This window comes from Myxocyprinus asiaticus, chromosome 21, assembly GCF_019703515.2.
Source record: "Myxocyprinus asiaticus isolate MX2 ecotype Aquarium Trade chromosome 21, UBuf_Myxa_2, whole genome shotgun sequence".
In the NCBI taxonomy this organism is placed as follows: domain Eukaryota; kingdom Metazoa; phylum Chordata; class Actinopteri; order Cypriniformes; family Catostomidae; genus Myxocyprinus; species Myxocyprinus asiaticus.
The window spans coordinates 12,979,163-13,005,477 of NC_059364.1; the positions used below are offsets into that span (position 1 = coordinate 12,979,163).

The following is a 26,315-nucleotide window of genomic DNA, read 5'->3' on the forward strand; positions in this document are numbered from 1 at the left end:
CAGCCAAGGTAACAAAGGAGTGGCTACAGGACAACTCTGTGAATGTCCTTGAGTGGCCCAGCCAGAGCCCAGATTTGAACCCGATTGAACATCTCTGGAGAGATCTGAAAATGGCTGTGCACTGACGCTCCCCATCCAACCTGATGGAGCTTGAGAGGTCCTACAAAGAAGAATGGGAGAAACTGCCCAAAAATATGTGTGCCAAGCTTGTAGCATCATACTCAAAAAGACTTGAGGCTGTAATTGGTGCCAAAGGTGCTTCAACAAAGTATTGAGCAAAGGCTGTGAATACTTATGTACATGTGATTTATTTTTTTTTTAGTTTTTTTCGTTTTTTATTTAATAAATTTGCAAAGATTTCAAACAAACTTCTTGCACGTTGTGATTATGGGGTATTGTTTGTAGAATTTTGAGGAAAATAATGAATTTAATCCATTTTGGAATAAGGATGTAACATAACAAAATGTGGAAAAAGTGAAGCGCTGTGAATACTTTCCGGATGCACTGTATTCCCGGCCAAATTGAGAATAGATGCTAAGGATGGCCGTAAAACATTCACATGCCCACAGCAAACGATGTCCTTCATAAAGTCAATGGAGTGAGTCATTTTGTGGTACTCAAGTTGCAGCAGAGTGGACCGGCTCACTGAACATTCACTTGACTGTTTGAAGATTCTGCGCGCTGTTTTTGTGCTGGTTCCGCCTAGCGGATGGAGTTTATTTTGTAAAGCAACACACCTTTGGGATGGTTTTGTGGATGAATCTACACGCTTTTTGTGCTTATTCCGCCTATCGGCTGGAGTTTATTTTGTGGAGTATTTCTTGCAAAGTCACTGGAGTAAGTCATTTGCTTGCACTCATGTTGCAGCTGAGTGGACCGGCTCACTGAATATCCGCTTGACAGTTTGAGGAACCTGCATGTTTTTTTTTTGTGTGTGCTGGTGCCGCCTATCAGCTGGAGTTTATTTTGTGGAGTATTTCTTGCAAAGTCATTGGAGTAAGTCATTTGCTTTTACTCATTTGCTTTTACTCACTGAACGGCTCACTCGTTTGACTGTTTGAAGAATCTGCACGCTCTTTTTGTGCTGGTTCCGCCTAGCGGCTGGAGTTTATTTTGTAGAATAACACACCTTCAAGACAGTTTTATGGATGAAGCTACATGCTCTTTGTGTTTATTCTGCCTATTGGCTGGAGTGTGTTTTATAGATTATCTTTTGCTGTAATTCTGTCTCATAAAATGTGTATAGAAGCACCGGACTTGAGCAATCCGACGGCAAGGTTGTCACGGGGGCTCTCGGTGGCGTACATGGACTGAGTTTGGAGGGATCAACGCAGCACGTTTTTCTTTTTGTCTTTTTTTTTCTAGGGGACGTTCGGGGTTTGATTGTTGCACTAATGTTGGAATGTGGTCTTTATCTTGTGTTTTACACACAGTCTATTTTTTCTAATGTCAAAATGTCAAATGTTAATAAGGCTGGATTGTCTCTCTCCACGTGGAATGTGAATGGGTTGGGGCACCCCATAAAAAAGAAGGAAGGTGAAAATTTTGGAAAGATATGGGGTGGGCATTTTTCATGGGGTGGGCATAGTGCTGGCTCGAGTAAGAGCAGGGGAGTCATTACACTGATAAGTAAACATCTTCAATTCAAATGTCTCAGAGTAAAGATAAATCAGGAAGAGTCATTATTATTTTAACTGAAATTCAGGTACAAAATCTTATTTTGGCTAATATTTATGCACCTAACGTTGATGATGAGGGCTTTTTTATAGATCTTGAAGGGATGTTGCAAGTGACTGGCACCCCTCATGATATAATATTGGGAGGAGACTTTAATCTCTTGATCATAGTGAAGCAAAAGTGTGCAAGCCCCTTAGAGCAAAATTTACACTTCACAGGATGTGTAAAAATCTTGGTCTTACAGATGTTTGGAGACTTTTGAACCGATCTGATAGGGACTATAAATATTTTTCATCAGTCCATAAGATTTACTCTAGAATAGATTTTATTTATTTATTTATTTTTATTTTTATATCCAAGTTCCTCATTTCATCTGTCGTTGAATGCTCAATTGGAAACATTTTATTCTCACATCATGCCCTGGTGTGTTTAGAGGTGTTGCCACATATAAAGAAAAGGAAATCATATAGTTGCCGCTTTACTGTATCCCTCTTGCAAAATCCTGAATTCCAACAAATGCTAAAGGCTGAAATCAATGTCTGTATGGAGACCAACTGATCCTCAGTATCCTCTGTGGGCATGACTTGGGAGGCAATTAAGGCCGTTCTTAGGGGCCGGATTATACAGTGTGCCGCATTCACCAAAAAATCCAAAGCACAAGAACTCGTGGAATTGGAAGAGAATATTAAAAGTGCCGAGGCAGAGCTGAAGCACTGAATGTCGTCTAAAGGCCTCAGAGAATTGGCCCGATTGAAATACAGATATAATACTGTTTTGTCGCAGAAGGTGGAGTTTTAGCTATTCAGGGCAAGACAGTCATATTTTGAGTCGGGGGACAAAGCAGGGACGCTTCTGGCTAGATATATAAAACAGAGAGAGTCTTTTTCTACCATTCCCTCAGTGAAATCTGCTGGTGGTGAAATATTTACCTCGGCCATTGATATTAATAATGCTTTTAAAGAATTCTATCTTGATCTCCATAGTTCCACTTCTTCGTCTACTGATGAGGATATTAGAAACTTTGTGGAACCATTGGAACTTCCTAAACTGTCAGCTGAGCAAACAAATGATCTTGATTCTGAGATAACCTTGGAGGAGCTTTGTGAGGTAATTAAGGCCTTACGTACAGATAAGGCTCTGGGGCCAGACGGCTTTGCCGCTGAATTTTTTAGATCTTATGCTACAGAATTGGCTCTACTTTTACTAGAAGTTTGTACGGAAACATTCAAGAATGGAAAGCTTCCGCCAACCATGACACAAGCCCGGATCAGTCTGATTCTTAAAAAGGACAAAGATCCAAGCGAGTGTAAGAGTTACCATCCAATTTCCCTGATCCAGCTAGATGTTAAAATATTGTCAATTATTTTGGCTAACCGATTAAATTATGACATCTCTTATACATATAGATCAGGTGGGGTTTATTCAGGGCTGTAGCTCTTCTGATAACATTAGGCGTTTCATCAATATCATGTGGTCAGTGGCGAATGATCAGACTCCAGTCGCTGCCATCTCACTTGATGCCGAAAAGGCGTTTGATATGGTAGAATGGCATTATCTTTTTAAGATTTTGGAAATGTACGGGTTCGGGAATACTTTTATTGTATGGATTAAATTACTTTATAGACAACCGGTAGCGGTGGTACAAACAAATGGATTAATTTCAGATTATTTTACTCTGGATAGGGGCATTCGGCAGGGTTGCCCTCTTTCCCCATTATTGTTCTGTCTTGCCCTGGAACCATTAGCAGACGCGATAAGAAAGGAGGATGATTTTCCAGGGTTGATGTCGGGAGGTGTAGCGCATAAGCTTTTGCTTTATGCAGATTATATTTTATTATTCGTCTCCGACCCCACTAGATCTATGCCTCCACAGAATTATTCATTCCTTTTCTAAATTCTCAGGATACATAGTTAATTGGTCTAAATCCGAAGCTTTGGCTCTGACAGCGTACTGCCCGGTAACGGCTTTTCAGCTGGGCACCTTCCAGTGGCCCAAACAGGGCATTAAGTATTTGGGTATTTTATTCCCAGCAAATTTATGTAATTTAGTTAATTTTGACCCTTTAATAAAAAAGTTTTTCGAGCGATGTGGGCAGGTGGGCTTCATTACATTTATGTATGACTGGGAAGGTTAATGTTATTAAAATGAATTGTTTTCCAAAGTTCAACTACCTGCTACAATCTCTCCCTAGAAGTGTCCCCCTCTCTTATTTCAAGCAATTTGATAGCATAGCAAAGTCCTTCATTTGGAATGGTAAACGTCCCAGATTACATTTCAGTAAGTTGCATAGGCTGATTGACAAAGGTGGGCTAAGCCTACCCAAGATTTTGTTTTATTATTATGCATTCGGTCTCAGACATTTGCACATTGGTTGCTTCCACCTGAGAGAGCCCCTCCCTGGTTTTGTATTGAACAGGAAGTTCTTGCCCCTGTTTCGCCATTGCAAAGCCTATCAAACTAATCGGAGAAGTTAAGTTACACCCCGTTATCTCGCATTTGCACATTACGTGGTATGGTCAAAAGTGTCCAGAGTGTTTAATTCTGACATTTATTTAAATGTAGCCTCGAGCATATGGCTGAACCCAAAATTATGTATTAATAAGTCCCCTTTCTGCTGGACAGAGTGGATTGAGATGGAGTTTAGTACGCTTGGTGACCTATATGAGAGTGGAGTGTTGAGATCCAATGAAAATATGGTTCAGCATTTTGGGATTCCCAGATCTCAGTTCTTTAGGTTTTTACAGCTGCGCCACCTGCTCTGTACTATTTTTGGGAGTAGCATACACCCCCTTAAAGCACTCTGGGAGTGGTGATTACTGCTTTTGGAAAAGGTCATGAGGCATCAATGTATTACTCCCTGTTAATTCAGAGTCTGGGAGACGGAGCTTCAACTTCTCTCAAGAGATTATGGGAGAAAGAATTAAACTTGGTATTGGAGGAGGGAGTGTGGGCTAGGATTCTAAAAAATGTCAAGTCTACATCTAGAGATACAAGGGTCCGTCTTATGCAATTTAAGATTTTACATTGATTCTACTGGACCCCCTCTAGATTGTATAGGCTTGGTCTGAAAGACACACCCACCTCCTGGCGTTGCCAATCAGAAGATGGGGGGACAACCCATGTTTTTTGGTGGTGTTTTAAGATCGGAGAATTTTGGTTGAGGGTTCAGAGTTTTATGTGTGACATATTGGGCACTCAAATTTAATTTTGCCGTAGACTCTGTATTGTAGGCGATGGGGCGGTCATTAATATAGGGGATAAAAACATAAAAAATTGGGTCCTATCCAGTTTTATGATCAGCAGGCAGATTGTTCTTAGGGGATGGAAGTCGGCTGGAGCCCCCTTATTTCAAGAGTGGTGCACAGAGATGGGGAGGGTGGCGGCATTTGAGGAAATGTCATGTAGAAGGCTGGGAAACTTAGATTCATTTGATAGGAAATGGGGCAGCTATTTGGCCTTCTTGGAGGGCTCTCAGGAAGGGGCAGTGGAGAGAGAAGTATAGTTTTAAATGTGTGTGATTATTTATATATATATATATATATATATATTTATTTATTTTATTTTTTTTGTGTATACTCGTGTGACCACGGGGTTATTTGTTGAGGGTCAGGGTGGGGTTGGGGATTAGGAGGGGGGAAGGTAATAATGGGGGTTAAATGTTGATTCTGTGAATATATGTTTTGCTTTTCTTTGTCAATTGTGTGAATCAATATAACGTGTTAATTAGAAAAAGAACTGACAGTACAGGTTGTTTATTGGTTTTTGAAATAAATTCTTAAGTAGTGATTAATGTGATTACTGTTCAGACAGAGTAATTAGTAGAGCAATCATACTACAATGAGGAAAAGTAATTTATTTTCAGTCATTTGTTTTTAGAACTTGTCCATCAATTTTTTTTACTAACAGGTTACACAAGCAGTGCTGTTCGCTTTGGTAGCAACATAAATGAAAACACAGGATTAAGCAGATTTAATAATTATAAGTAAATAAGAATCATTTTAAATATCACGAAGGTTGCCGTCTTCATATATTTCTTAGTTGAAATAATTATCAAGCCTCACCCTTTGGCGATTATGCTTTTTTGGCAATTATACGATTTCACTTCTAACTATTCATTTGTGTGAATTATTGTCTTGTGTGTACTGAGCCAAAGAAGGCTTGCACATCAAATGACCCTTAACCTGCTTGATATATGTCTCTCAACCTCCTGAGACCCAAGCGTGACTGCTGTGTGGATTTTTCATTTCCCTTTTTGATTTGTAACTAGTGGCACCTAATAAAAATATATATATATTTTTAAGAGCAAATAGTTTTCCTAAAAATTGATTGCAACATAAGTGAACAGCGGGACTAATAATACCAAACTATAGAATGTCCTATATATATATAATATATATATAATTTATTTATTTATTTTTATCAAATTGTTTGTTTCCAGGAGTGTTGGTTATTCATGTTTTTGAGACGTTACAGACATTACATCATAAATTAGCACAATGAATTCTGAAAATGAAAATCTGATTCAAAATAATGGCTAGCATCATCCAATCACTGCCAACCATGTTAAAATAAAGTTATACATTATAAATTCTGATTCTGATTAATACTGATTACCATTGTCCCATGTCTGCCAAACATCATCTGCAGCCTAAATCGGAAAACATTTGGTCGGATTTTAGGAATGCACTTAGCTTCATAGGAAAGCTATAGGATGCTCTCTTGCTCCCTTGTTTCCGATTTAGTAAATGACTTAACCTCCAGTATGCTGCCTGTCTGCACTGGTCTCAGAACAGTTCGAAATGCACCTTATTTTCATCCTAACTCCAAATAAAGCCTCTGAAAGCAAAAATATTTATCCACAGTAAATATAGGATTTCTAAGGAAAAAAATGCGTACACATCAGGGTACATTTTGTTTAGCGGCGTGACATTTCGCAGTAAATCGCTCAAATTTACAAAATGGCATATCGGATGAAACTAGAGATTCTAATCTTTTGACTCAAACAGGTTCCAATGTAAAAACTTCATTAGGTTTCTTACCAGAAGTAGTTTTGTTGGCGTTTCTCCCAAAGACAAACTCTGCTGTGATCGACGCCATGTTGTTTTGTCACATGACTCTGTACTTCCAAAGTTTAACACTTACTGACAGCCCAGAGTCTTCTAAATGGAGATCAGTCTGTTTAAATTAATTTAAATTATGCATTGTGAAGCCAAAATACAATGTCCACACATGTGTATGGGGGGGGCGGGGTGTACGAGGTCAAATACCATATATTCTTGGATGTGAGAGCCAAGAGTAGTTTTGGAAGTGTTTACCTTAAGTATCACGTAGTCATGTGTTTTCCAAGCTTAAATTTAAACACATCATAAAGATAAAATTTGCCCTCTGCTGAGGTCACTTTAAGTGCTTGCTTTGAGTCTTAAGAGTTTATGTAAAGGTGTTTGTCTATTTCCTTCCGTAACAGTACATTTGTGGTGTAGTGTGGGATCAGAACCAGGATTGGATCCATGTGAATTGTTTCTTGTTTTGGGTTTGTGTATAATAATTGCTTTGTGAGCTGAATAAGTTGATGTATGTAAAGGTTCCACATGATCTGTTATAGCAGAGAGACCTTTGTGATATCACACCTCAACTCCACCCATTTTCGGAAGCATGAACCTACTGAAGCACACACTGTGCTGACAGAGTAGACCGCAGCCTTCGTAATGATCTATATGGTGCATAACCACAAAAAATAAACAGCTTTTATATGATACTCCTGAGGGAGTGGTCACTACCTGCTGCTCAAGACTTTGAGGAAATCTAGGACAAAAGCAGAAGGAGGGATTAATTTAGACACTTCACACATGTCCTTCTGTAGATAACACTGATTTTTGTAATATAATTTAATGGTATTTTTTATTAAAGGTGAAGTATGTCATTTTGACACCACCAGTATATAATTTCTGAAATACCATGTGCAGAAGTTGCACAACTGTTTAGTGAATTTGCTCCAGTGAAAAGAAAACAATGGTTCTGATCCTGTGTTGCATGCAGACTTTGCTTTATAAGTAAAACAGAGCTGCTTCCGAGTATGCCAAATGAAAAGCGTGCTGTCTTTATTAATCTAGCATGATTGTGTCATCATCTCATGCTTTGAGTGTGTGATGTGATCACTCTTACCCTCCGTGTTGATTTTGAAAATGGGTCACTTAAAGGAAAATCTTACAATGTGTTTGGTAATTTGATAAGATTATCTAGTGCTACTCCCTCCGATATGAAGACAGATGATGTTTAGTCTTAGGAAGAGTACTGATAAATTGATTAGATTAGTTTGTCTGAGTATATTGTAATAAAGGTATAAAATCATGAACACTCACATGAGATAAAGACTCCAGTAATTTCAGTAACCTTATAAAAGCTGTTTTATTCTACATTTACATTTATGCATTTGGCAGATGCTTTTATCCAAAGCGACTTACAGTGCCCTTATTACAGGGACAATCCCCCTGGAGCAACCTGGAGTTAAGTGCCTTGCTCAAGGACACAATGGTAGTGGCTGTGGGGATTGAACCAACTACCTTCTGCTTACCAGTTCAGTGCTTTAGTCCACTACGCCAACACCACTCTTCATTCTACATGAAGAGGGTCCCGTCATGGGGGGTTAGAATCATATGACCAGCTGAATACTACTCGCTTATTCTCATTAACCGCAATGTTGTTGGATACTTTCACTCATGGATTAAATTAATCATGTCTGACTGTGAATAGTGATTTTCTACAATGACATTGGCAACTGAAAACTATTGCATTAGAATGATGCTGCATCCACACCCCTAGGTGTCAGTGTAAGTCCAAGACGTAATATTAAAAAAATTACTGAGTGCACCTTTAAAACAAACCGTGAAGTTTGAGTCATTAGATGACTTTTATATATAACATATTAATAATATAGAAATAAAGCAATGAAATTAAAATAACTTTGCAAAATCATTGCTTTCTATCATCTTTCATGTTGACACTCCCCTTTCAACATAATCTAGAATTCATAGTTTCCCACTTGTAAATACTACTTTCCGACTCCACTTGAAGTATTGGTTGGATGTTTTTGCTCCTTTTCTTTTTTTAATCCTCCACCAGGTGGAAATTGTAAGTCTGATTGCTTTGAAAAGTAATAGAACACACTCCTCAACAAGTCGCAAGATTTGAGGTATCCTTAATGTATGTTGCACAGACAGTGCAGGACAAGTTACGCATTGAAGTTTATTCATAGTAATAGTGTTGCTTGCTCCACTAATAAGAAGGTCAAAGCTACTAAGAAAAAAACACACATAATATTGTGTTTTGTATCCTGTATCCCAGACTTTACGATGGGAAAGCTTCCTGTGTGATGTTGCCAGTTCAGTCGGAACAAAAAACTGTTACCTTAAACCTGCTTCCCATTAAATATTCCGCTGTGCCACTGACACGCACACGGCTCTTTCCAGCGTTTTTGACATCTCCTGTTGGAAGTTACACACTTGCCAAGGGTTAACCACAGTCATGACCTTTTGTCTGACTTGACTTTTCTACTCATCATGAGAAATGCCGGTCATTCCTTAACACCCTTTTTGAACAGTGTCTGACTGTGAGGTTTAGAGACGAAGACTGGTAGTAGTTTATGTGTGTTTATTGAAATGCGTGGGTGTGTTTGTGCAGAATTCCATACCTTCCTGAGTTTACATTGGAGATTTCGAGACAATGAACAGGTATAAAATTGGGAAACTGTTTTTCTGCTGGATTCATTTCTCTGTTTCCAGCTCATGTGATTTAGAACCCTAAACAGATATGTGCCAGAACTAGACTAATTCAGAATGACTGTTAATAATGTTCTTTTGACTCTAAAATTTTCTTGGCTCTAAAAGACATAAGCCTTCTGTAGCAGGGGTTTTTAAAACTTCTTGATGCCAAGGACCCCCAAATATGATGATCCCCTTGCAAGAGACCCCCTTTCTAAAATATGAAGCAAGGCGGCTATATATTTTTCATCTATAAAGACCCATTTATACTGTAAGAAAAAGCATAGAATACTAGTAAGTTTTAAATTATAAAGACAACATGTTGTTTTTCAAAATGAATTAGTTATTATTAGAGCTGTCACAATTAATGTGTTAACGCGTGCAATTAATTAAAATTTAACGTGTACATTTTTCTTAATCGCGATTAACACATTTACTATAAATGCAGCATAAACCAGCATAAACACTGGTTGGAAGGGCAGAACCTTTGCATTATGTCTGCCCAGAGTCATTACACTGGCACACACTTCACAACACACAAACACAACAGTACTTCCTTGTCAGTGATAAAGTGATGGGGAGAGGACCTCTTAACATTATTTGATGTACAAAACAAGCCCAGATGGGACTTGTTACATAAATCAATTATTTTTCAGCCTGTGTAAGGCGTATTTTAATTACCACAGAAGCACGTCAAGTCTTAACTATCACCAAAATGCAGAATGAGACGTTTTTGTCTGCAAGTGGAGTTCAAAGCGGCGCTTGACACTGACACCCTGACGCGAATCATGAACTCGGCTTCACGATTGCTGTAGCAAAGTTATGCTGTAAAAAATTATTATTGTGGAGGATGAGATTTTAAGAGATTAAATGCCCATTGCAATGAAAATATAAACCTATCTGGGGAAACTAGTTCTTTCAATTAGTCAACCTCGCAATTAGACTTTTGAGAAACGTTTAATGTTACTTGAATTTTTTCTATTTTAGTGCATTTTTGTGTAAGGCTTTGTTTGGAAAATGTTAATAAAGCCTTATGTTTTTACATATTGTTTTGTTTTCTTAAGATTAACTACAAAAAATGATGGGACTAATTGCGAATTAAATTTTTAATTGACTGACAGCACTAATAATTATTATTATTAGTCATCATTGTATCAAGGGCAAAAATGTTTTACATTTTTATTAAGTTGATCTTTTTTTTCTACTATTAGAGAAATGTTAGATGTATTGTATAAACCTGAACATAAACATTTTCAATTCAATTTAAATTTATTTGCATAGAACCTTTCAAATATTTTCACAAAACCTCAATTTGAAAACCCCTGTTTGTCCAACATCCATATTTAGCTTGGTGTGTGCATGTGGCTCCTTTCAGCTTGCCTGTTTTGTAGGCCAACTCTTTAAAAATAAAAACGAGATTTTAGGATACAAATACTCATGCAGCTGATGAAAGGTATAGCTGTAATGAACTGTAAGTTGGATGAAAGCCTCTGGCGAATGTGTAAATGCAAACTGAACGAAACTCTATATGATGAAACTGATTTAAATGAATGGTTAACCCAAAAATGATAATGATCTCATCATGATTTGAAGCTCAATTACATTTCCTCACGCTTGATGCACGCAACAAGTGCTGTACACGCACTTTGCAAATGGATTACCTTCATGATGCCTTTATGTCTGTTTTGGAGCTTGAAAGATTTGGATCCCACCAACTTGCATTGTATGAATATAAACCTGATATCTCCATCAAAATATCTTTATTTGTGTTCTGCAGAAGAAAGTCATACAAATTTACATAAATTAGTAAATGATGAGACAATTATCATTTTGGGGTGAATATCCCTTTTTAGGCTAAAGTGAACAATGAAAAGGTATTATAAATATTCTAAATAACTAATAATGTAATAATCTAAATTATAGTAACTGTTATAAATAATCATATTTTGTGAGTGATCTAAAGTGTTGGGACCAAACGTGTTTCTCCATCACCCTTTCGAAGGGTAAGTAAGAGCTAATATTATAAAATTATAAGAGCTAGAAGCTATAGTATAAGATTAGCAATATGAACACATGCCATTCACCGAGTAGGCTTTAATGCATCTGCAGCTCTGTGTTCATTGTGATACCAACTGAAGGATGGAAGTATTCTTTTAGCAGTTTTGTCCAAAGTTTTATTTTGTTGGCAATTTGTTTTTATTATTGATGGATTTCTGCTTCTTTCTACAGTGATTATATTTTTGTTGGAATCCTTGTTATTACACCAAAGTAGCAAATATTACCTTACCGTTATATGAAATAGGTGTGGCAGGCAGAAGCTTTTCTGCTCCCTTACTGAAAATCATCAAAAACTGAAAAGCAGGTTGTGTGGAATGCACAATAACGATAAACCGTTATTAGTCAACTTTCTTTTTAATGCTTTTGTAGAGACATTTGGCTCAAGTAACCTGTACCTACAATGTATAATGCCTCCAGGAAAAACTGTTTTCTCAGAGAGGTTAAGTACTGTTTTACAGATCTCGTGTCTGCATCACATAAGCAACGCGTTTTCAGTTCGGCAGCATTTTAAACATGGAGTGAACTACTCGCCAATTGTTCGACAAAAGTATCAGGCTTGATGCAACTATCAGGCAACAGTTGCAAGTTGGTACAGGTCAAAGACAAGGCATGCAAACACCACTTTATAGGCAATAAGTTTGACTTACTGAACACAAAAGATTTAACAGTTTATAGAATACAATTTGGGTTCTTAAATTATTAAACATTTTGTTGGAAAAGTCAGGGTGCGAATTATGTGGTGTTTGGTGAAGATCTGCTTGAATAGCTAATATGCATGTGTGTTCTCAAGTTGATTGACAGGCAGTGTCTGTATCTTAAAGGTGATTAGCTCTTTTACCTGTAAGGCGGAACTTCCTTTCTATATCCACTGACCGAATGCTGCCATTGGTCTTTCCAATTTCTCCCATTCGTTTGAATAAAAGTGGCCCATCTCTGCTAAATAGTCTCTGGTCATATGGGTTGCCTGAGCGGTTCAAGTAAATGCGCTAAAAACTTCTCATTCAAGGACACGCATTCATTCCGTGCATGGAAAGAGTGCAGAACATAACGTTAGTGTCTAAAATGTATGTACACTGTTCAGTTGAATGATAAAGTTTACCTTCTTTAACTTAATGTTGTTGAACCGAATATATGAAGCATGCTGTTTGGTGAAACAACCAAAAATTACATGACAGTTATGTAGAGGTGTGTTCTAAAATGTTCGGTATAAAATATTAAGAATTGTAAAGACAAAAAACATCAATTTATGGTTCTCTTTTACAGTTTTTCTTGATTGCTAAGACACATTTCATGAAACAATTCACCGTCTCAAAACTACATACCAATCAAATATTTCACTCCAAAATCAAATATTTCACTCAAAAATATATTATCTTCTGATAAAAATTTAAACATTGACTTCAAATGACACACAAACCCAACAAACACGAACTATTGCACTGCTCACAAAACATCAGTGGGATCAATTTAAAACACTGCTATAAAAACCTCTATCAACCAGGGAGAATTTTGCACGTGAATCTTTGTTTTGCAGTTATAGCACATAATGCATACAATATGGAAATATTCAAAAAGTGTATTGGAGAGTAAGCCTACATTAAAGTACTGTAAAGTGATGCTGGGCGAAAAGCACTGTCAAAAGGAAAATTCAGTGACTCATACATGAACAAATTGTTTCAATGTACAGAGAAATTAGCATGAATTAATTAATATAATATACTGTAAAACTGTAAGTAAGAGTTGGAACAAAAAAATCATACTACTCGGCATGGTAATTTGCTCCTAAGTTCTGCAGAAAAATAGCACATGATAGTAGAACACGTACTGTCAGGTTAGACAAAGTAGACATCTATTTTCACAAATTATCAGAGCAAGTGTCATCAACATGTAATACAGTACATGCACTATACAGTAAGTACATGACCTCTAAACTGAGTAATGTAGTATAGAAGCCCTGTAGATTACCAGCTTGTCTACAGCAAGTTTCAGTTACTGCAGTTACTGTAGCTACCTGTTGTCCTGTCTGAAGGTTTACAGTAAATGATGGATGTAACCATAATACGACTCAGATTTAGCGGGACTTGTTGCCAAGCATTGTTGTAACATGCAAAAGAACAGTCAATCAGAATACTGTAGAGCAGATATAATCAGGTACAACTGTTCTTCTGCCCCTTCATCTTCCTCTACCCCGTCATCGTTGTTGTCTCTCTACCTTCCATATCTTCAAGCATTGTTAGAATCCATTTTCCAAAGCACATAATCACCTGTGGCATTTTTATTTATCCTGAAATTTTGACTGGTGTGTGAACAATTTTGCTACTTTTTTTATTTTGTGTCAGACAAGCCTCTTGTTCATCGGAAAGGAGGAAGTGCGAACCGGGTTATCAACGAAAAATACTTTGAATACACAAAACTCGCTCTCGGTGGGGCAGGTGGTGAGTTGTGCGTGGATGCCGCGGAGAATAGCGTGAAGCCTCCACACGCGCTATGTCTCCGCTGTAATGCGCTAAACAAGCCACGTGATGAGACGCAGATTGACGGTCTCAGATGCGGAGGCAACTGAGATTCATCCTCCGCCACCCGGATTGAGGCAAGTCACTACGCCACCACGAGGACTTAGAGTGCATTGGGAATTGGGCATTCCAAATTGGAGAGGAAAGGGGGGAGAAAAAAAAAAAAAAAACTGGAACGTGTGAAAGCAGGTAAATTGTGTTCATAGTTTTGAGAAATGTGTCTGTTTCGAGAGTTTAAGTAATGCTCAGGGAATTTGGGCCAATAGAATCAGTTATTTTGTGTTAGTAATCGAGAAGAATTGCATATATTCTGACAGTGGTGTTGTAAGAAACAATCACAAATGCACTATGTTTGATCCATGAGAAAGTGTATTTAAATTAGGCCCTTTAATGATAGCGAATTATAGAAACATGGAGGGATATTTACACCAAATACCAGAACTTCTTATGCATTGAGATTTAAATCTCCAATAAAGACACCATGAGCCAAAGAAAGAGAACAAATAGGGAGGTTTTTTTACTATTAAGGCCTAAATCTTGACCTAATACTGGGCTTGGTGACTTTATACATTGAAAATGTACTCTTATTTATATATGACATGAAAACTACCCTACAATGTTTGGCCATCTTTAGAAGGCAGTTGCTGTTCAAGCTCAGCACAGCAGCCACTGTCGGGACAGAGCAATCTTGAGCTCCTGGCAGCACACACATTGCCTGGAATCCAGCTGCCAATGATGAGAACTACACAGCTGTTTATATTACCAGTGTCTATCATTCATTCTAGCACATTGTGTTCCACTTGCTCGCCCTTTCTTTCTCTCTCTCTTTCTTTGTCTAAAGGAATAGTTCACCCAAAAGTGAAAACAGTGTCATTATTTACTTACCCTATGTAATTCTAAACCCACATAGAACAAGTGTGATTTTCTTTTAGAGTTTCATTGACCATGATTTTGCTTTTGAAAAAGAGCAACAAGAACTGCAACAAATGAGGTAAAGATTTAGTCTGAAATTAAAGTTAAAGCTGCTTAGAGACTCTTTTTTTTTTTTTTTTTATGTGAGTTTTATTGCGGTTTGAGATTCCTTGCTGCTGCTCTGACATCTGCACTTGGCAAGTCCAGGCATGTCTCAGTCTTTCTTATTCTGTGCTGCTTTTATTTGGATTTCTCAGAATGTTACCAAGTTTTCAGAATGTTTCTGAATAGACTAATTAAAAAAAAAAATTATGCCAAAGATTAGGAAACATGTAATGATCAACACAATACTCCACATACTTGCGAACACACATCCAGCAAGAGTATTTACTGTAATTTTGGATCCATGTCACTATTGCAGTTTTATAAAACGGATATTACCCACTCTCTAATTGAATGAGCCATATTCAAAGCCATTGTAAATTGTTGATAATTGTACACCTGTGACCACACATTCTAGATTAATATGGCATTTATAATACACTAACTTGTAAATGTGGGCCGTCGTATGTTAATGTTTCAGGTTTTTGATGTCATATTCAATAAATGGTCTTTCTGGACTTTGGAGGAAGTTTTAAGGAAAGGAAAATTCCTATTGCATTGATTCCTTATGATATAACACCTTTAATAAATGTAACTATTCATTGAACTATTTAGTTGATGCATGTTAGATTGCTGTTGCTGAAATTATAAAATCATGAGATTCAAGCCTCCATGCTCATGAGAGGCTGTGTATTTGTGTCGTTCCAAAGAATGTACAGCCTCTCGTGGTTTATTGCTGTGTCATACAGTGTTTTGTTTTTTACTTGGGGCTGAGCAGATGACCACTGTGGTTGTTTAGCTATTTAAATTGTCCAAAAATGTTTCTAAGAACATTTTATCTGCGGCTTGACTGTCTCCGTCTAAAGACACACACACACACATCATTGGTGAGACACCAGATGATACTCAGGGCTTCAATCAGTGTGCAGTGTGTCATGGACATCCAGAAAGAATTTTCACTTTCATTTCCATCACTCTTTTGATTTAGTTGTTATTTTTATGGTTTTTAATCTTTAAGTTCACAAAGGAATTTTCACTGGGGCTCTCTGGCTGTAGAACGTGTCTGGCCTGGTTTAGCGATACTTTGAGATGAACTGAGGTCGGTTCATAGCATTCCACTGTAGCCACCATAGACCAGGTGTTAACTGGAAATCAGTTCAGTCCAACATTAAAGTGTGGGAAAGGTCAGGCCATGTGTTGGATTTAACTGTTCGAGGATATCTGCAAAGATCTGAAAAAATAAATAATAATAATTGTAAAAAATTATAATAATAATCTTAAAAGAATTACATTTAGCATTTGATGAAATCAAATAAAAGACAAATGACATACTTTTTGTTGATTGAGTTGAACATTGAAAACTGCCTTTGTTCTCAGGTTGAGCAACAAGTTTTGTTCACCTTAAACATACTGGTGACCTCAGACTTCCCTTGCTCTTAAACTCCCTCTTGTGGCAATAGTAAGTACACAGGTGGAAAACGGTCACACCTTTTTTTTTTTTTTTTTTTTTTTTTTTTTTTTTGGTGATCATTTACTCATCTCTGTCATTTTGCTTTTTATTTTCTTTCTTCAATTAAATTGAGACCTTAGCCAGAATGTCCAAACTTCTGTGAGTACTTAATTGATTCAGAATAATAAAAAAAAATAGACATTACTTATTAACAAAAAAATATATATATTTCCTCTACGTTTCTGCCATTCTAGATACTGTACTACTCGGTTCACTCTTTACATTCAGTATTGCAATACTGCCAGTATTGTTGGTTTCTGTATTGTAAATTGCTTGTGCTTTTTCTCATTTGTTAGTTGATTTATCTTCTGCTAAACAATAAAAAGTAAATGTAAATGCATGGCTATGAGCAGAACAGGCAGAACTATTCTTAAAATGAATCCTGGCATGGGTTATCCATTATATATAATGCTGTGTCAAAAAAAATAAATAAAATTAATATCAGAGGTAGAACAGATTTGTGTGTGTGTGTGTGTGTGTGTGTGTGTGTGTGTTACCATGAGCAGTGGAATTAAGCAGGTATGTAGAAGACTGTCACTCCTTTGGTTGGTGATTGGTCATTCTGCTTCAGTCTGCTTTTCTGTAGAGACTCCAGCTATACAAAAACAAAAACAAACCGAGGACATTTTCTTAATGTGTTATCAGATGGATCTATATTTATCTGGATCAGGATTACTCAAGACCTCAGAATAATGATAGTTAATTATGTGTGTTTCTGGAGCTCTACACTCTAAAATTAGTGTGTGCTGATCAAAGACTATTTAAAAAGGATTAAAACACTTTCTTAACTCTGTTCCTGTGGTAGTGCAAACATGGCGATCTTGCTGAATCAAACTGTCTGTTATATTCTGTCCATCTTTAAAAACAAAAGGTAAGTTTAGACAATGAAGTTTAATTCTGGGATGATATCAGTACAGTAAATAAAAAATAAAAAACGTGAATTTTTAATCCTGTTTAGAACTTTTTAAAATGCACAATGTCTTGTCATCTTTTGGAAATGAACGAACATAATTGATGTACTATGGATAGGCATGGTATGTTGCTCCTGCAGACAATTTTTAATCATGAGATAATTAAGAGTTTATTAGCAGGGTGAAGTCAGGCCACGTGGATGATTTAAGCATGGCATTTTGCACATTTAGAATTTAGGCTAACTGTGTTTGACGACATAACCAGGTTACAGAGCTGTCAGTCTCAATAGTGGTGGAATGACTTAATAGTATGCAACACTAAAACACAAAGGAAGCCCTGGTTAAAGGAATGAGATAATTGACTTGCATTAGCATTAGTTGTTACTGAAGCTAAGCAGCATAAAGTCAAGAACAGTTGATCAGTCACTATATTTTTCAGGACAGTTTGGGAGCATGCATGTTTCTATACTTTTAAAGCATTGATGGTTTCAAGCCCTCAAAATTAGGAAAACCTTATTCAATCTATTTGTCTGCCATTTGTGGATCTATTAGATATTAAAAATATTTTTATTTATTTCTCTCTGTAGGCCATAAAGAGGAAGCTATGGGCTCTGTTTCTCTCCAGGAGTTCCAGGAAAATGTGTTTGTTGAGGGGAATCGGCCTAAGCACCTGTTGGACCTGCATACAGAGGCCCAGCAGGGCCTGAAACTGCTCCAGCAGGAGGGTAAGAGCTCTAACTCCAAACCAGAGTCTGTAGTGGAAACAAAACGTCTCTGCATCGCAATTTTTTAATTTAGGGAATTTCTAAATAAAAGGAAAATCAAACACCCTCTGTGGAGCAAATACATCTCTTCAGCATAAAACTTGCAATATCATTATGATTTCTGTTTTCGTAGCTTATTTTTTTGGTTTAAAAGCTGATGTTTTGTTTATGTTCCAGATGATAAGAATGGGATAGACTACCCTGATGACCAAAGTATGATTGTAAGTACAAATGTATTTAGTTCTATTCCCACCTCATGACAAAATCTTGCATTGATCTTTGTGAATGCTGGGAAAAATCTAGATTTTGTTTATGCACTTAAAGCATAAATGTGTAATTTCACCAAAAAGGAATTTCTAAAGTAATAATGTCTTGACTTACTTATACTGTAATTGTCTATGCATATTAAGATGTGAATGGAGAAGGCATTTTATCATTAAAAAAATTACACACTTCAGCTTTAACCAGTTCCACAAGTGAAATATATTGTTGAATACTTTTAATTGCTAATGAAATATTATTAATTTGCAGTCAACAGTAACAGCTCAGACTGAAGACAGCATGAGTTTCAGTGAGCTGAGAGGATTAGAGTCTGAGAGCACAGCTGGCGACACTGTGTCGACACGCTCCTCCATCTCCACACGATCAACACGCTCTGGACTCAGACGCCAAGGTGGCTCTTCACACACCGAGATACACTCATTATTAGTGATATCTAGTTTTACCATAATTTAGCCAGGTTAAGATTATGTCCCATATATAGTGCTAAATTTAAGAATCTATATCTAAAATACAGTGTTAAAGCAACATTATTGTTTTGTGGTTTCCTTTCTCCAGCCTCTACGTTCAGTCCTCTGAAGCCAGATAAAACACAGGAGAAGCACAAGTCTCGTAGGAAACATGTGAGAACTATTGTGGGAATTCCGCGACACATCCAGAGAGAACTGGGTACAATTTAATGCATTTTTCTTTTACAGTGTACTGCACATCATTGATTTCTGTTTATTGGAAAGATGGGTTGTTAATGTTTAATCGATTGTCAATTATTTGCTGTTAATAATTAATCAAGAATAGTGATCAAACAAAAGAAATTGGAAAGATATAACTTTTATGTAACTAAGCTTGCACATACTGTACAAATACATGGCTTTTACTCAGTGTACTTTGGTTCTACTGGTTTAGACATTTTCAACGACATATAGCACAGCATGACTAGCTGATCTGTATTCTATTTTGATTGTATGTTTGAAATATATAGTGCACAGTAATTACATACTGAACAGTGTTCTGTTTTGTGTTTCATATCTAAAGGGTTGGACCGGGCAGCATGGATCACCACCCATTCTGTTGATGATCAGCTGTCCAACGAAGGTTTTAACCTACCCACCATCATTTCCACTGTGGATGGTGGATCCACCAGCTCTGAACAAGAGAGTGTACAAGGCCATCTTCAGGAAGCAGAGAACTTGCACACAGTTAAGAAAGAGAATGCAGAGCTCCCCACACTGGTCAAATCCAAAGCTGACATTGCACTCCAATGGCTCATGAACCACCCTACAGATCCGGACAGGCCTGGAGTAGGCCTATTAAGTGTTCCTTGGTTAACCACATCAGGGACTCCATCAGAGAACCCTTCCAGTGCAGTGATGTCCATCTCACCTCAGGCCACATACTTGTCTAAGATAATTCCAAATGCTGTACTTCCCCCATCTGTGGATGTTGTGGAACTCAGTCGCAACCATAGTCGCAGCAGTGTCCGAACCGTCAGTAAAAGCAGCCTGGTGTCAGCCAGCCCAGCATCTACCCGAGCTTCGTCCAGAGTCTCTTCAAATCGTTCCACAATCCGTTCAGACTACTCTGGCTGGAGCTGTTCGGGATCCTCAGAAACTTTAGTGTCAAATTCCTCCACCCTCTCCAGCAGTAGCACTCCCCGTGTGGCCAGCAGAGGAAGTGAGGTTGAAAACACAGATAGAGCTGCCAAGCTAAACATTCCGGACCACGGTTCCCATGTAGCCTTCAAAGCAACTCACATGAACGGGGACATTACAGATGAGGAAGACAGCAAAAAGACAGGATCTGCTGGGACTTTCTCACGTAGTCTGTCAGTGATGAAAAGGAGCAAGAGACCTCCAGCTCCACCCAGCAGGTCATATTCATTACACAATAAGAAACAGAGATCTAAGGGTCCTTACTTGCATGATGTCAGCACTCTGGATGGATCATCAAACTCTGGTGTCATTACCCCACCATATCCTATCAATGGAGAAAAGGCAATAGGTGCAGATGAGTCCAAATCCACTGACTCGAAGGCTGGCACATATAAATTGAATGGCCACCCATTTCTTCCATCAAAGGAGAACCAAATAACCAGCACAGACAGCAAGAAAACCTTGCTAGAAAAGCTTAAGATGAGAAATTACCAACAAATGTCTTCTGTCAGCTCAATGCATTCATACACAAATGGAACCAATAAGCTTGTTCAACTGTTTGACATTCCAGCCCATCCCAAAGTACTGGCTCCCCCAGCGCCCCCTCCAGAAACCTGGGCTCATAACCAGCGCACTTTTGAACTGCTGTGTGGGCCAGGACCTGTTAACTATGCACGTTGGGCCAAAAAGAGAGGTCTTAAAATTGTAGATGAACCAGACTATAGGGCCTCAGCAAACGCACATAACAAAATAAAAGTACCATTCATGCTACATCCAGTAGAGCTAAAAAGCAAAGTTGAATCCTTATCCAAAGCCTCTGTCCATGTCCCTTCTCCATCACCTCCTCCAGATCATCACCCACCAATACCAATCACAAGCCAAGCCAAGCCCGCTGCGCTCTCTCCAGATACTGTTCCTTCAGTCCCTGCACTGGCTGCCAAAGCCATAAAGCACCTGACTTCTTGGATCCCTCCGCCGCCTCTTTTTCCCGCTCCCGCTCCTCCAGTAGGCCCAGCTTCTACAACTTTTGTTGCTGTGCAAAATGATACTGGCTTCCCTTCACCACCCCCTCCATTCTCACCAAAGACTTTACAGACAATGCCTCAGTTACCACCAGATGTTCCACTGCCACCACCGCAAGACGTTCCACCTACACCACCACCACAAAAAGTTCCTACTCCACCACCAGAAGTAGTTCCACCACCACCACCTCCACAAGAAATTCCACCACCACCACCTCCACAAGAAATTCCACCACCACCACAAGAAGTTCCACCACCACCACCACCACAAGAAGTTCCAACTCCATCACTACAAGAAGTTCTACCTCCACCACTATTACCACAAAAAGTTCCACCACCACCAAGTCAAGAAGTTCCATCTTCACTATCACTAAAAGTTCCAACTCCACCACCACCAGAAGTCCCCCCTTCACCAACAAAGTCAGCACCACTTCCTGCAACACAGAAAATCCTACCCCCTCCACCAGAAGCCCAACCTCTGAAACAGAGCTTAACATCAGCTCTGACTTCTGATCAGCAACCATATGTTCCTCGACCTCCTCCGCTGCCCACTGATGTAAAGATAGAGGCCAAACTAACAATGACAGAAAAAGAGGTGAAACAGCCAAGCAGTCCCACTAAGGCAAAGGAGGAGACATCTGGTCCCGTGGTCACCCAGTCTCTCCTACAGATGGTTCGTCTCAGGTCAGTTAAGTCCAGTCAGAGCCAGGCTGTAGACCCTGAGAAACATTCACCCCCCAAACAAAAGTCAGGTGTTAGTCAAGATGCGCCTCCGAAGCCAATCAGGCGTTCTTTGATTCTTACTTCACTGCCCCCTGATGTGGAAGCTCTGTCTAGCACCGAGCCAAAAACTGAAGCTCTATCCCCCAAAACAAATCTAACCATTGCATCAAACACTCAGCAAGGATCAACTAAACCAAATACTCAATCAGTTATAATTGTTCAGAAAACGCCAACCACGAGCCTTGAGCCATCAGCTACATGTACACTCACTGATCCAAATAACAAGCCAGCTCCTGCTGAACCAACAACTAAACAACTCTGTGCTGAACCAGAGGGAAAACCCAATACCCTTGTGGAACAAATCCAACCTACAGCATCTGAACCTGCAACCCTGCCAAGCACAACAGAACCAAAGGACCAGTCAGTCATCAGTGAGCCAAATACCCAATCTAATGCACAAGAACCCTACAAAACCCCTGATAATTCAGAGAAGCAATCAAGCACCATTGAAATACCATCAAAGTCAGATGCCGATGAACCAAAAACCCATATACCAAGTACAAATCTTCCCGTTGTCTCTCCTGCACCCCCAATAGTTTTGGCACCAGCTAACCCCTCCATGCGTCTCCAGGACGCTATTCGTCTGAAGGCTGCAGCTATGTCTACAAAAGACAGCCAAGCCAAACGTTTTGGTTTGGGCTCCCCTCCCCCAGCTGTAGGCAGCAGCATTGTAACCGCCTCCCCTGCATCGGCCAGCTTCAGTTTCTCCAAGAGTACAAAGAAGTTTGTAATAGAGACACCGTCATCCTCAGAGGTTCAGGCTGACCTGAGAAAGACTCTGGTGGCAGAGGTAGCTTTTGTCTCTGATTCAGCTAAGTCTAGTGATTTAAACAAGATGATGACCAAAGTTCCTCCTCCTGTTGCTAAGAAACCCAAAGCAAATGTTGAAAGCGTCACTCAGAACTCTGCAGAGACCGAGTCTATAGCTGAGACTGGGCATATGCAAACAGAGACTGTACAAACTGCTGGACAGGAAGTACAGACAGAGACATCTGAGAGCACAGCAAATGAATAAGTCAATTAATGGTTGATTGATTGATTAACACTTGAGTTTTTTGCTTTTTTTGCAAACAAAACCAGGCTTTAGATATTAAGACCAAACTATTTAGCTGATTTTTCAAAAAAGTTAAGCAATTTTTAAATATAAAATACCAAAAAAGTCTTTATGTACAGATATGCATATTGCACTTTTTGTACACTGGTTTAGTGTAACTGATTCCCATTCATCATGGGAATACCACTGGTGTTTGAATGTCATTAGTTTTGGGCTTGGTATGACAGATATTCATGGAATGATAAATATTCATATTTTATTTTTGTGTCCTCAGTCCTAGAAAGAAGACATGCTATTGTCACTATTGACCATTAGGCAGTACTGTAAGAATCATAATGAGGCAGTAAGCAGGGATAATTTCAACCATGAGAAGTCAGTCACATTTTGTTGTGACCAATAAAACTCTATGGTTGAATTTTACAGAGGAAGCCAACCAGACATTTGTGTATGCATTAATATAAGAGCAGTATAAAATAAAATGAAATTAAGGTAAAGAATGTAAGTGAAAGGAAAGAAAGGCTAAACAAAAAGTGCAAGAAGCCATTTATTTTGGGCCGGAACAAAAATGTTGATTTGTATTACAAATTTATAGTCCATAATTATTTATAAGCCCAAGATTTATAGTGTCTTGCTATCTATATAGGAATGTTAAGGTAAATGTAAGAGAAAAAGAAGGATGAACGGAGCAGAGGCAGTGTTTTCACACATAATCGTTGAGTATGCAAGTAGTGCCGAGCAGGTGGTCAGAAAATCATAGAACAGCTATTGAGCTTAAGCAAAATGTTTGTCATATTTCTGTCATTAATGTTGGTCTAATTTGTTTTTATTTTCAGAAAGAAGTCAATGTACATTACTGTCAATGGACTGGACAAATAGAAAAAAAAATTATTGTTTGCTTTTAATATATGAAATTTTTCTTATATGCACTATTCTTACTTTCTTTTTAAATGTTCCTTTAATTTCATCTTTTGTCTTTGACTCTGATTATAATTTCTTACTACGGAGAAAAGTCTTATTTACTTATTGTTTCAAAACAGATTTTGTACAAAAGATTCAAGTTTATTCTTTGTAATGTTTCATCATGTGACAAGAGTAAACAAAGTTACTGAAATAGCTGCATGGCCACTCATTTCCTGATAAAAATCTTCAAAAGAATCTGATCAGGCACTGCAACATGTACTATTCCATAAATGTAAAACTATTACGGGTTAACAGTAACATAAAATATCAGAATGGTGATAGTTGTTAAAACTCTGGGCAGTATTGCAAATATTCAGCTTACAGTATAGATGTCATACAACAGTAAAGGTTTAGATTTGACCTGGTTGTCTTTCCACTGTTTAATTTTTATAGATAAAATGGGTATATAAATGATTCATCATGAACATGTAATGATCAGGAGTATAAACACTGAGGGAGAAAGACAAGTAAAAAGGGTGGTAGGCAATAAAGGAAACTAAAGAATGTTATTGGGTAGTGCAGTTGTCTCTGCAAAGCTCTCTGTAGTGATTGTGACGAATGGAAAAAAAAGTCATAACGTCACATGACAGTGACATACAAATGTTGTCTCTCATAGGCATGAAGTTCACTTTGCAGCTTATTCAGGCAAAGAACCATTACACAGGAAGAAACCATCTGAGTGACCACAATTAATTTTGTTTTTATGCATCGTGTAAATCTGAAATAGATGATACCACAACAATAGACCGGTGTGGGGGAAATAATTCAAATAAAGGTGCAGCAGTATCTGTCAACTGCTGTACAGACAGCATTAGCAGAAAATATGCATATACATTTATGGTCAAAATTATTTGCAATTCTGATAATTTTCAAGGTTCTTTTTCTATCCACTAGGGGGAGGCATTTTCTTCTTGGTTACGGAGTTCTTTAGTTCTCCAAAAAGCTCTAAAATTGAGCTCTACATATGCATATTTTATTAGAAAAGTTCTGCATCCTTGTCTATGAAAATGCTTTTTTCCCCCCTTTTTTTTTTTTTTTTTTTTTTTGCCAGTGCTGTCTTACATGCTTTAAAAAAAGTTGGCCCCACCTCATTGGTTTTCTTAGGGTTTTCATTCAAGCTGATTTTTATTTATAAATATAATTTTAAATTTACAGAATGATATTTGAAAACAGCACAAAATGAATAAATTTTTATTTTATTTTTTTATGTAAGTGTGAAATAAATTCTGCAATGGATGATTTTACATTTCCTGTACGCAAAACATTTCACACTTATCTCAGAACATGCTCCAATTTTCCTGGGAGCGATAGGATTATTTTGTGAACAGTTGTACAGAAAAGATTGGCAGAAAATATGCACTTTGACATGTGACTTTATATCCACTAGGGAGAGGCATTTTGTTGTGACATGTTTCTTCGCAGTTATTTAGTTCATCTGTTGGTTATTTTCCTGTGTATATAAATCAGTGTTTTCCCTTTTGTTGCTCTGTTTTCAGGTCTTTAGAGATTTTTGTCCTTATTGGTTTTGTTACTTTGTACTGCCTTTTAGAAAACGTATGCCTGCTTTCCTTTTCTTCTCTTTTTGTTTTTAATTAGGTTTATTCTGTGTGATACACTATAGTTTGTGAGAACGCAGACTATATTTTTTATTATTAATTTGATTAAACATTGCAACGAGTTTTTTTTTTTTTTTTTTTTTTTTAACATGAGTCAAGGTGGCAAACTTGTCATCAAGGCTTGATTGGTTTCTATGAAAAGCAAATAATGGCGCGATGGAACGTATGACGTTACAAATTATCACTGCAAATGAAAACAGTATTTGGAAAGTTTCTGTCATGTGCGAAAACTCTGAGCGCTAAAACATTACATTAAAATAATACATTATCCATATTTGTGCTAATTCGACTTATTCTGTGTTTTCAAAAATAATGCTAGCCTATATAACCACAAAACGTCATTTTACTGTTTCATTTATTTCAAATATGTTCTATAACTTAAAGATTACATTGGAAAAACTTTCAAAGGATTCGATTTCTGCTCGATATTGAAGGAACACATCCAGGTGCTTCTAAAATAATCAACCACTGCTCATCTCAGATCATGTTCCTATTTTTATAAAAACTTTCACATTATAGTGTGTGGTCAGGTATAATGCTATCGCAGTAATAGACCGTCGTGGAGAAAAAAAATAATTCAAGTAATGGTGCAGCAGTAGGCCTACCTGCAGAGATTTTCAATAATGAGATACCAATCTCCTTTTTTAATGCTTTATTGTAACAGTTCACATAACATAATAATTAAAAGGGGGAAAAGAAAAACATAAATAACTATATACAAAGGGGTATTAGAACATTCAAAAGCCA

The 26,315-nt window shown here is 37.8% G+C and overlaps 1 protein-coding gene across 1 annotated transcript in view; it reads left to right on the forward strand.

The window, feature by feature from the left end:
- Nucleotides 1-25,645, forward strand: part of LOC127411631 (uncharacterized protein KIAA1522-like) — a 41,727-nt gene extending 16,082 nt beyond the window's left edge. Inside the window, exons 3-7 of the mRNA XM_051647327.1 lie at nt 18,029-18,166; nt 18,383-18,426; nt 18,737-18,878; nt 19,043-19,153; nt 19,517-25,645. Of these exons, the coding sequence (XP_051503287.1) occupies nt 18,029-18,166; nt 18,383-18,426; nt 18,737-18,878; nt 19,043-19,153; nt 19,517-22,953 (3,872 nt within the window). The 3' untranslated portion in view covers nt 22,954-25,645. The remainder of the gene's footprint in view (nt 1-18,028; nt 18,167-18,382; nt 18,427-18,736; nt 18,879-19,042; nt 19,154-19,516) is intronic.
- The last annotated feature ends 670 nt before the right edge of the window (nt 25,646-26,315 follow it).